The 13,208-nt window shown below is 34.3% G+C and overlaps 1 protein-coding gene across 1 annotated transcript in view; it reads right to left on the bottom strand.

Moving 5' to 3' along the window:
- Positions 1-13,208, bottom strand: part of MIB1 (MIB E3 ubiquitin protein ligase 1) — a 151,121-nt gene that overhangs the window by 120,730 nt on the left and 17,183 nt on the right. The window contains exon 2 of the mRNA XM_004465108.5: positions 269-440. Within this exon, the coding sequence (XP_004465165.1) occupies positions 269-440 (172 nt within the window). The remainder of the gene's footprint in view (positions 1-268; positions 441-13,208) is intronic.

Here is a 13,208-nt window from a genome sequence, read left to right as displayed (position 1 = left end):
TGCATTTCCAAATGTTGAGGAGTGCCATGTCTCTACATTATACAAAGAACAGCCCAGTGTTTCTTGGAAAAATACATACAGCTCCATCTTCACAGAGCTCTTCTCTTCCTATACAACAGGCCTGATCTCCTTCTAGTCCGCTATCTGTACCTCCTGGTACTGAGCCAGCTATCAGAAGCTATTTCCGATACCTATTTTTGAGGTTAAGTAGCAAAAAGGTTTTGTACAAATAAGGAATCTCAACTGAAGAAAAAACTGTTTCCCTTACCGCTCACTTCCTGGTGTAGTAATTCTATAAAAACGATGCCTCAGATGATGTTTATCTCCATGATAACAAACAGTGCACAGGTCATAATTTGTACACTCCGCACATTTCCATCGAATGCCAATGATTGGTTGCTGGCGACAGGTATCACACATGGTTCCATCATGCTTGATACCTATTAAAACAAATATACACTTACACTAACTATAAGTATTATTTAATAAAATATTATTCCCTAGGGGAAAAAGAACAGAGCATTGTACAAGGCATTTTAATAAACTAGGAAATAACATTTCAAATATGTTATATATGGTCTCAAGATAATAGATCTCAAATATTTTAATCAGTATAAATTACAGACTAAACATTTTCTTTCCCTTTCCTTCACATTAGTAAGAATAGTGGGCTACTTCTCGGCAGCACTTTCCTTGTTCTCATCCACAGCTAAAATTTAAGATTACTCCAGAAAAAGAAAGAATCCTTTACTACCAAGTAGACATTTCAGACTTCAAAAACTCAGAAATCTTTTGAGAAATGTCAACAGATTACTCCAAAAGCAAAAACAATTTTAACTCATGATATTACACCTAGGTATTGACAACTATTTTCCCATAAATAAAACACTTTAGAAAATTATAGGCAGGCATGAGTGCTGGTTCAAGAGGAACAATATACTTTTTTCCCCTTAAGGAACAAGAAGTAATAAACCCATAAAAAAAAAAAGGGAAATAAACTCTTGGTAGAATGACCTTCACTCATAGTGTTCACATGAATGGATGAAAAAGACACTAGAACTATAAAATATACCACAATAACATGAAAATCACTGGTATTTTAGGATGACAGAATTGGGGTAATGTTCCTTTACCATTCTATTATACTAACATCACGTCAATAAATTAAAACAAGCAATTTTTAAAAAACAATGTATGGCTTGTGAATACCAATGTCACTACTTTATGAACACATCCTGTATGGTCAAGACTGAGTGTTAAACTATCAGCAAGTGCTATATTGCAAGTACAATAATGAGATTTCTGAGTTCAACTTCCAGCTCTATCGATAGCTATCTTTTGTGCCCTTGAAAAAGTCATTTTAACTGAAGTATTTACAGATAAAATAATTAGAAGAGGGCTGAGGGGAGGTATGATAGGGTTTAGATGAAACAAGTCTGACCATGTTGAAGTTGGATAATGGGTACATGAGGATTCATTATATTATTCTCTATTTTGTGTAAGTTTAAAAATTTTCCACAATTAAAGAAAAGAAAGGAGCTATTTAGCTCTCAAAACCTCAGCTCCCTTTAGCGAAGCCAATGTGTTTTATAAAGGTGAGGGAGATTCTAAGAACCATGTAAGTACTATACATGCAACAACTAGAGCACAAAAGGAGTATTATCACTAAACTCTACAAGAACTAATACATTATGTCACCTACTTCTTAATAAGGAAAAAACCGCAAAACCTTTTATGTTAGTCATTTCTAAATGAGTATGGTAACCAGATTCTAAAACAAGGGCCAAATGAGGATAAGCCTGTGCCTGAGCAGAGAAGGTTAACAAAGGAGAGAGGGAAGGAAGGAGGGAGGGAAGGAAGGAGGGAACACTAGAAGGAAGCTGGGATACCTAATGGACTCCAAAAGAGCATGACATCCCAAAACCAACTATGTTTTGTGTATAATCCTTCTGCAGTCTCCCACCACAAATGTCTGCTTGTAGAGGCAGAGGAGATGACGGGCATCAGCGTCTGCTGATTCATTCAGTACCTAATTCTTTAATCCTACTATGGGTAGGCTCTCCGCTGCTTTCATATATCACTCTTGCTGCAAGGAGAACAGAGAGGAAAAAGTAAAAGTGGCTAGAGAATGGGAGTCATGTTAAAAGAAATTCATGCAGCAGTCAAGGTGAGATAACGGTGGTTTAAATTGAAGCAGTAACACTGAAAATGGAAAAAATAGAGACAGAGATATTTAGACCTTGGTGGCTATGGGTTAGGGGAAAAAAAAGATGCAGAAAGAAAAAAAGTATAAATGAGATCAAAGAAAACAAATGGACAAGTATTATAGATACTTAGGAATAAGTAATTGAATAACACAATAAACTGAAATCTAGAACTGCTCTGCTTAAAAACAGGAAGGAGCCACCAACAAAAAGTAAACATATGCTAATTGAAAAATACAAGCCTATGTCTCCATTGACAGAAGCTCGCCTAAGAAATTCAATTGAAAAAAGAATCAGGAAAAGTTTCACAGAAAAGGTGATGAGGAGACTTCAAAGAGAAAGAAATTTCAGAAGAGCACAGAGTGTATTCAGTGAGCCAGGAGCAGCTTTGCTTGGCAAACACATGAAGCATGGTGAAAGACTATATCATCATGCTGGGAAATGACAAGAACATGATTTCTGATCTGTACATTTAAATTACGACATTTAGTGGTAAAAACAAGAGTATATGATTTAAGAAACTAGTTCTATAACTCACCAGCTAGGAAATACTCAGAATCCATTTAAATTACTTTAGGACTCAATATTCTTATCTATAAATTGAGAAAATACTTTCTTTTATATGAAAATGGACATTGTCCGGCTAAAGTGATATATAAAAGGTGAACACACTTTGAAAGGCTTTAAAGCAAAATACAAATGTAGAGTTAATTGCACTTAATTTAACTTTAATATAGATTTATTAAACGAACTAGTCACTTTTTTAAATAATAGTAATCAAAATCATCATATATTCCAGGCAAATTCTGCAATACTTATACAGAAGTCAAAGAAAGTATTAAATGTCTCAATTTCTCAGAGACTGCATATAGAGGAAATTCACAATTGTGTGTGAAATACCCCTATTTTAGCAAATTACTCCCCTTCTCCATGGCCATTTTCTTATTGATACTGTATCTCAGGCTTTTCCCAACAGTTTATGCCTTCCCAGGAGCTCGACCTATCTTCCAGTTCCATTCAATTGTCTTCACTCCCAGGATAGCAACAATGGACACAAGTGCCGAGACGGTACTCTTAACATACCCCAAATCATCTACCATCTTTCTTCAATCCATAAAGATGCTTTCTATCTTATGACTAAATATGTCTGACCAAATTAAGCATGAAAATTATCATCAGGTAATTTATACTCTAGTTTAAGCTAGAGTCTAAGCAGAATGTAAACTAAAATTAAAAACCACACAATCATAGCTATGTAACTTGAAGCTACCAATGTTCTCTAACATTTATGCTTCATTCCTTTAGAAGGGCTGAATGCAACCATCATCTGTTTTTCCTTTCCTTAGCTACTCTTTTTGGTTAAATAAATAAATACACAGAAAACATTTATTTCTTTAATCCTATAAGGATAAAATCAAGCCATAAATCCATAAACCTATAGTCAATCATCCCTTGGGAAAAGAATTTGCTATATTTTCCATTAAATCATTATGTAACTAATGCCACATAATGTCCATTTGGTTTAAAAAAAAAATCTGTAATTACTCCTAGTCTCCCAACATAAATACCAAAAGTTTACAAATTTAAGTAAAAACTTTATTCTAGCTTACATAAAGATAATTATAAGGTAATTTCTGAAACTTCTCAACAGATAAAGAATTTGAAGAACTGTCAAATGATTCAGGGCTATTAAGCTGAAGCTTAAATTTTCATAAAACTATTTTTTAAAAGTAATGCCAATATTCACAATACATTTCACATGAGTTTTAAAATTCACAGGTTTTAATACAGAAATAGAGGTATGACCCTGCTTTATATATACTTTATAAACCAGTAATATTCCTGGAAAAATTGAATGTATACTTAAAATCAAGAAGAGGTGTGGCAGATCATATTTTCTCAAGATGGCCACACCAATATACATCCCACCCCACAAGCTCTTCTCACAGTGTGACACTGACAATCCACATTCAAGCAGGATCTAGTTTCCTCCCCTTTACCCTGGGTAGACCTTTGTAACCACAGCCTTGATCAATAGGGTAAGGCACCAGAAGTGACATTATATGACTTCTGAGGTTAGATCTTAAAAAGCAACAGAGATGCCACTTGTCTGTCCATGTCTCTCTCTCTCTCACACACACACACACACAATACCAACATCCCAATACCTTGGGAGCTCTGAGTTGATGCGTAATAAGTCTATCTACACTGAAACCACCACAGTGGAAAGGTCACAGAAAGGAAAAAGAGGTGCCTAAGGAACCCCAGCTGGGCCAGTCCCAATTGTTTGAATCTTCCAGCTGAGACCCCAGACACTGTGAAGCAGAGACAAGTCATTACTCGCTCTGCTGTCTCCAAATTCCTGAGCCACAAAAGCTTTGAGCATATAAATTGTTGATTCACACCACTAAATTCTGGGGTTATTTGTTATGTAACCACAGTAACTGGACTGGAATAAAGAGAGGTGAAAATATGTTATGATCTTGGCTAAATTACAGTTCCCTACAGTATAATAAACCAAAAGTAAATTCAAGACAAAGAACTAAATATGAAAAAAAAAAAAAAAAGAAAACAAAAGGTCGGGAAAAAAAGTGAACAGCATATTTTAAAATTTCAAGGAAGGTCTTTCTAAGCATGACACAAAATCCAGAAGCCACACAGCATGCCCATGTGAGTACACACATACATACATATGAACAGAGAACAGTCTAAAACAACACACCAAACTACTAAAAATGGTCAAGGGTGCACAGGTGAGGCAGCAGAGGGCACTTTCACATTTTATTCCATATATGATTTAATTGTTTAAACTTTCATAAGCATGTTATTAATTTCATAATTTTAAAAAAGAAAATACACAAGAGATACCAGTTTCATCCTGTCCAAATGGCAGGGATTAGAAATAGTATCTCAGCGCATGTAAAGATGTGTTAAAAAGAGCTAGATCCTGCTGGGAAGGAAACATAAGTTGATACAACCTTTACAGGAAGGCACCTGCAAAATGTTTCAAATGCCTTCAAAGATTTCAAACACCTTAAAAGACTCTGATCCTAATATATTTTTTTAAATTTTTCAGGTATATATGAAGATACTCAATTGGGGCAGATAAAAACTAACTTTAATATAACTGATAAGTAAACTCAGGTAATCTATGAAGAGAAATTCTTTGCAGATATTAAAAAACCACGTTATAAAAGAAATGTTATTAACATGGTAAAATATACTATCAATTTATAAAGTAATTTGTGAACAATATAACATTTTAGTAAATAAGTTACTAATACATGTGCACAGAAAACTAGAAAGATAAACCCTGAAATGTGATAAGATTAAACTTTATGATTTTCCATGTTTTCTACACTAAATGTATATTAATTCTAGGGAGGAGGAGGGTGAGTATGGGTATTTAATATGCATTATAAGCATCAGAGATACTGGTATGTGCCACTTATAATTAAAATAAAAGCTAAAAGCATAAACATCAGGACCCCAAGCAAATATTTAGAGAAACTAAGTTTCAAATAATAACAGGGAATGTAACTGCTACTTAGAAGTTCTTCTTTTAATCCTTATGCTCAGCAATATATTCCATGCTGATGAAAAAGAAAACATGTATCTTATTTAAGTAAACATTCCTCAATGTCAACATGCCTGAGTTACTAAAATACCTTTTTTAAAACCGTAACTGTATAACACAGTGAACCCTACTGTAAATGATGCACTATCGTTAACAGTACAATTATTAAAATGTTCTTTTATGAATTCCAACAAATGTACCACACCAAAGCAAAACGTTAATAATAGGGTGGTGGTATATGGGAACTCTGTATTATATGCATGATTTTTCTCTACACCTACACTTCTCTAATAAAATAAATGTACATTCTGAAAGAAAAAAAAAGCTACGTGGAACAAATGCATTATTATTGTAACATATATTTACATTTTAATGTTTAAGTCTTTTTATTTAATCCACACAAAATAAGTCTAGTAACTGTATGTTTTAACACAGGAAAGCACCATGACCTCAAACATTATAATTCGCAAATAGTAAACATTCACACAATGGCTGGCTAAGTCTCTAAGCAAGTTATAAAGTAGATCTCTTATTTAGTATCATTACAAAAAATTAAACGCAGTAACAAACTGGCATCCACTCTGCACCTAAAAGTTAATCCTCAACTATGCAGCTCTTCAAATAAAAGTCGATAAAAGGCATAGAGCAAATACATCTCAACATTCCCCACCTGACCAAGAAAAAAATTAAGTCCAGTTTTCATCTCTAAGTTCATCTTCCACAAAACACTTGGTAGCAACATTCATGAGCTCATAATCTAGGCCCAGGCTTTCTTTTAAAAGGAAGCATTTAAATATATGACAACTGGTAAAAAAATAAAAACACAGAACTTCTATGACTCCTCAATTCATAGTTTTGAAGAATACCTCAAGAAAGCCATTAATGTACACAAAAGCACATCCAAATCCTTTCTTGGTTCCCACAGTTCAAATGCCAACAAAGCTACTGAACAGCTGTGAAACAGACTAATGCTGAGAACTGGGAAAAGTAAACAAAGCAACCCACTCTGCTATCAAAATGAGCACTACGAATTTTAAATGGGAATGGAATTAAATGACTTTAAAACAAAAGTTAACATTCTGAATTTTTTAAAAAAACAACTATAAAACAGGAGATAGGGCAAAAAACTAACAAGGACAACATTTTACTCATCTCCTACTTAGGTAGTTTTTTGGTTTCCCCTTTCTATATCCATGCAATTCAATTTCATCTAAAATCATTCCTTCCCAGTACAAATTTCCTTAGCCCTGGCAAGAGTTATTCCTTAAAATTTTCATTTCATGAAACTTAATTCCCTAACTAAACCCATTAGCACATTGCCTTTTCTAGAGAATATCATAATACCCTGGTGAGTTCATGCTCTTTTTCCTTCCTAAGCTTTATGAAGACATCTGCCACCGTTAAATGAACCAACTGATGATAGCTTTTGACTCATTTCACTAACACTCAAATGACCATCTGCTCTAAGATATAATAGCATCTCGCCTAAGTTTAATAACTTAGAGAATTTACATAATTGAAGTCTTTTTGCTAGAAAATTTTATGAAGACAACAGTAAAACATGCTAGTCAATAACAATAATCACACAAAAAATTCTTAAAATTAAAAAAAAATCAATAATCAAAGTTCTTAAGAAAGCCATTGAAAAATTCACAAAGGACAGACTTTTTTTAAATTTTCTAGATAGAAAAATGGCTGAAAGAGGGAACTAGAGTTCTCACTACAAGCAGTTCAGTAAATGAAGCAGTTCAATCTATATGGAACAAGGCTATCTAAACTATCACTTTTGAGTAATAGCAACAAAAAAAAAAAACCTTATTCATTAACAAGAGAATGGATACAAATATTAGGTATACAATGGAATACAAGGCTGTATTTTAAATGAACATAACTACAATCACACAATTTGGTATGGATGAATCATTCAAACACAACACAACACTAAGCATTAAAAAAAGTATAGAAGAATACAAAGTAGTATAAATACAATCCTACAAATTATTTGCAAATACATATAAAGGTAGCATAACTGTAAAGAAGCCCATGGGAATAACAAAATCTAACTTCTGGGTAGTGGTTACCGTAGGAGAGGAAAGAAGGGAATGCAAGCAGGGAAAGGTACACAAGGTATTTCAACTCTATTTGTTCTGTTTTCCTTTTAGTTGCACTTTTTTATTATATTATCTTTTTTAAAATACCTTAAATATTAATAATCAATTTTTAAAACTTTTTAATAAAAAATAAATACCCCTATTAGGCTACTATGGTACCTAGTTAATTCTCAAAAGTTTTGCTCTAATTAAAATACTTCACCTTAACATTTAAAAAAACTTCACAAAAGTAAGCCAGATGGGTGGAGAGTCACATAATAACAAAAAGAATATCAAATTACCACCCTAGGGAGCTCTGACACATTCTCTAATGGAACAGCAAGATCCCCTTGAATAAAGGGGTAGTGACTAGTGAAGGAGGATGGTACAATGATGGGCCCTTGATGTAGATGACCGTACTTATGAACTTTTACTTTTGAAATGGAAACTTAGCCTAGTATTATACAGTACCTAAGAGTTACCTGTTGAGAGCCTACTTGTTGATCAAATGCGGCCTCTCTCTAAGCCAAACTCAGCATATAAATGCACTGCCTTTCCCCCAGTGAGGGACATGACTCCTGGGAATGAGCCTCCATGGCACTGAGGGATTACTGCCAACCACCAACTAGCAATGTAACTAGAAAAAGACCTTGACCAAAAGGGGGAAATGGTAGACAAATGAGTTTATATGGCTAAGAGACTTCAAAGTGAGTCAGGAGGTCATTCCAGAGGTTACACTTATGCACATCTCAGCAGGATCTCATTGACTGCTAAAGTAAATACTACCCCCAAATAATAGGGCTCCTAAGGGCTCTGGAGAAATCCAGATGCTATAAACAGGGCAGAGAGCTCAGGAGTTTGGTCCCTGCCAGTGGGCCCTACTTTGAAATTTATGCTCCCCAGTGGGACAGAGTTAGACTCAGTTTGGTTTCACTATACATGACTCTATTTGAACCTATAGTTAGGACTAGAGTTGACAGGTGTATGTCCAAGAGACTTAAATCTTTTGCCTTACCCAGGACAACTAACAAGGTGATGATGATGGACAACAACCATCCCAAGAAACACAATCTGCAACTACAGAGTCCTATCCATCTGTCCCCTGGGATCTAAGCCTCCTCTCAATTAGAGGCAAAGTGGTCATCACCATCCCAGAATCCTCAGGATTGGGGAATGAATGATGGACTAGAGGAGACTAACTGGTATTCTGCTATAGACTTAATAGTGATTCCAGCAATGGAAGACCTTACATCACTGATGTGGAGGCAGTGGTCACCGAAGGTTCTGAGGGCAGGGAGAGAGAAAAACAGGTATAATATGGGGGCATTTTCAGGACTTGGGAATTGTCCAGAATGACACTGCAATTACAGATACAGGCCATTATATATCTTGTCTTAACTTACAAAAAAGTGCAGGAGAGACTATAAACTACAATGTAAACTATAATCCATGCTTAGTGGAAATGCTCCAAAACATTCAACTGTAACAAATGCACCACACTAATGAAGGATGTTGTTAATGTGGGAAAATGTGGCAGGGGTAGGGAGCAGAGCATATGGGAAACCCCTATATTTTTTATGTAGCATTTATGTAATCTAAGTATCTTAAAAAAAAAAAAAAGTCAGACACAAAAGGACAAATATTGCATGGTATCATTAATATGAATTAAATATGAAGGATAAACACATGGAGTTAAAACCTAGAGTATAGGTTATTAGGAGAAAAGAGGAGAGCTGAGAAGGATTACTGATGCTTAATGTATGTAGAAGTTTTAATTAACTTGACTGTAAAAGTGTGGAAAGGATAGAGTTGATGGTAACACAGTGAGTAGCAGCTGGTTTATAAATGGGATTGTGGCTAAAAAAGGGTAGTCTAGGGATGTAGATCTCAATTTTAAAAAAGCTAGAGAATAATATAGGGACTGAATAACACAGTGAACTCAAAGATGGAGAACGGCGGTTGACAGTACAGATGCAAGAGTGTCCTGTGAGCTAGAGTGGATGTACATCACTATTGCAGAGCGGTGAGAATCTGGAGAAGCATGGGAAAAACACAATTGGTGTGACCTATGGCCTGTGGTTAACAGAAATACTTTAATATTCTTGCATCAATGCCAAAGATGTACTATGTTGATAATGCAGGGATGTATTAGTCAGCCAAAGGGATGCTGATGCAAAGTACTCTACTTTCATGGTCGAATCAAAGCCCTAATCTTAACATAATTTAATCAAAGACATCTCAGCTGAATCTAATACAAACAAAGGGTATCACACCCAGGAACAGATCAGTTTACAAACATAATCCTTATCTTTTTGGAGGTTCATAAATAATCTCAAACTGCCACAGGAGGGAACGGAAAAAGAATGCCAAATGTATGCAATGGATTATGGTTGCAGTAATAGTCTGATAATATTATCTCATAATCTATAACAAGTGTTCAACCACGGTGTGGTATATTGGTGAGGGGGTGTTATATGGAATTCTACACATGTGCATGATTCTTTTGTAAGATCACAGCTTCTGTAATAAAAATATATTTACAAAAATAATAATAATGTGGGTTGGGGGAAAAATACACCAAACATAATATATGGACTATAGTGAGTAGTAGTATTTTGATAATATTCTTCCATAATTTGTAACAAATGTTTCGTAACAATTCTAGGTGATGGTGGTGAGGTGATACTTGGGACCCCTGTATGGTGTTATACATGTTTGTTTTGCAAGTTCACAACTTTTACTATACACTTATTATTTATGCATGTTCATGTATGATATATGTCAATAAAATTTTTTAAAAAGAATTCACAAGTTATTAACTATTATTCAAATGTAATTACTTATTGTAGCACAACATCTGCTATGTCATTCACCCAACCAAGGAATCCAATTTCTGATTAATGAATTCATGCAACTTTAACATCACATCAAACGTGACAATAAGTATTATAGAGATTAAGGAGGTTTAACCAATTGGAATATGCATCCTATTCTCCATGAACCAACCAATCACTTTACTGGTTTAGAAAATATAAGTCAAATTCCTAATGAGGGCAAGACCTTTCTGAACTGCCAACTGGTTGGTACAGTCCTCATTCCTTACTCTTGAGAAAGAGTAAATTAATGAAAGTAGGATTGTTATTTATAACACTAGCCATACATTTTCTCATTTAATCGTTCCAACAACCCTAAAAGTTGGACATTATCATCCCTGTTTTATAGATGAAGAAAGCACAAAGGAGTAACTTTCCTGAAGTCATACAGATGACAGGCTTGCATTCAAACTCAGGTCAGATTACAAAGCTTGGCCACATAAGCTCTTCACTCTGCCAGGGCTTCTTTTCCCTATTTAGCTCTGATTCTGTCTGAAGAATAATTACTTATCTAGTGTATCATGTTCCCCATTCAACCTACTGGATTCAAACATAAGTTATTAAATCCTATTGTAATATTTAAGTAACTCTCAGGTATATTTTTAAAACTAAAAATATTATCCATTTTTAGTCAATTTTGACATCTATCAGTGAAACACTATCTACTTCAAACTATTATTTTGCATTAAGAAAATGACTTTGAAGGTGTCTCATCCAAAGTCTACAATTCCCCACATCATATTTCTTCTATTGGACAAAATTTTCTTTCATCTATTTTTACAGCCTCTGCTACTATGCTTTAATGCAGGCATGCATAAGGAAATTACAACCATGCAGCACACAGTCCAAACAAACAAAACAAGTTGTCCAACCAGACATACAATTGGCCCTTTTAGGAATACATCTGTTTGTTAACATTTGTCACCTTAGTGCAAAAAATTAATAAAGCAAAACATAAAATTAAGAATTTTATCCATTAAATTTTTTACCTGCAAACTGGTAAAAGACTCATTATTGACTTCAGGAGCAGAACGCCTATGTACCTTGACCTATCCAATTTCATTTCACAAATGAAGAATTAAGGCTCAAAGAGACTAATGTTATAAAGTTATAAAGTGGGGGAAAATGGAGACTAACAGACCTCGATTTGAATACCTACCATCAACTCATTATTTGTGAAATCTTGGGAAAGTTAGTTCATTTCTCATGGCCTGCTTTCTCATCAGTAAAATGAACCTCACTAAACAAGACTATGTGTATCAAAGGGAGATAAAATGTATAAAACACTTTGTATAGTGCCTGATATTTGACTGGAATTCAGTAAATGTTAAGTTTATTTCCCTAGTTAAACATTCAGTTATTAAAACCTAGAATGAATAAATACCTTAGTTTCCTGACACCTAAGCTAGTGCATTTCCCACCACTCCATAAGAGACTGGGGGAGAAGGGTGAGCAAGGGGCCATAATGTAATAATAGATTCCAAGTCTCAGAATTTATCGCTAACCCCGCGAAATTCCTAAGAATAAAAATAATGACATTTTTAAAATATAAAGTATTTCCATCCCATATGTTTTCTTAAGAACAAAATTGTCATTAAGAAGATAAACCACCCTTTGGGAAAACCAAATATTCATAAAATATGTGTGCTCAAAAAATATAATTCTAACCAAAGAACATCTCTAAAAGGTAAATTTGCCTTTTAAAAAAAAGTATTCTAGAGTCAAAAATGAATGTCTGGACTATCTGCTATTTTCCATTATTTATAACACTTTCATCTACTAACTTAAACTCCACCTTATCTTAATTGCTTTCTACAAGTTCATTTATAATGCAGTTTAGAATTCAAAACCCATTTCCCCTCAGAATCAAAGTTCTAAATATAATCTAGGGACCACACTACTTCGTAAGAACCTGTTTACATAGAAAGCTCACCTATGGGTATACCAACAAATATAATAAAAATTGTTGCTGTGTTTCTACTTCTATCTGAGATGGCTCAATCTCCATAAACCATATCCCCACACATGATGGCAAGAGAGGCAAACCAAACTGAGTATGGACCTAAGAATGCCTATGAATAAATGGGTTTAGGAGGTTGAGAAGAATATTCTTTAAAAAGCCATTTCCTAGAGATACTTAATGTAACATAAGTTTCTGCTTGGTGACTTAGACCAATGGTTTCCAAAGTAAGGTAAATGACCCAGGAAGATGCTGATCCTTTCGAGTACAAGAGAATATATAAACCCATAATCCATTATCTGTAATTCCAAAATCCAAAAAACTCCAAAAAAGTTTTTTTTGTAAGTTAGCAGGAAACTCATCTAATGGTAAGAGTTGACCCAAACAAACAAGAGATTGTATATCATTAATAGTCATTATTTAGCTGCTTCATAGAACTACTACTAAGTTTCACTGCAGAAATATCAATGTATTTGTTAGAGGGTACTGCCCAGTATAAATGTT

This window comes from Dasypus novemcinctus, chromosome 16 (assembly GCF_030445035.2).
Source record: "Dasypus novemcinctus isolate mDasNov1 chromosome 16, mDasNov1.1.hap2, whole genome shotgun sequence".
Lineage (NCBI taxonomy): Eukaryota > Metazoa > Chordata > Mammalia > Cingulata > Dasypodidae > Dasypus > Dasypus novemcinctus.
This window is presented reverse-complemented; position numbering and strand designations above follow the sequence as displayed.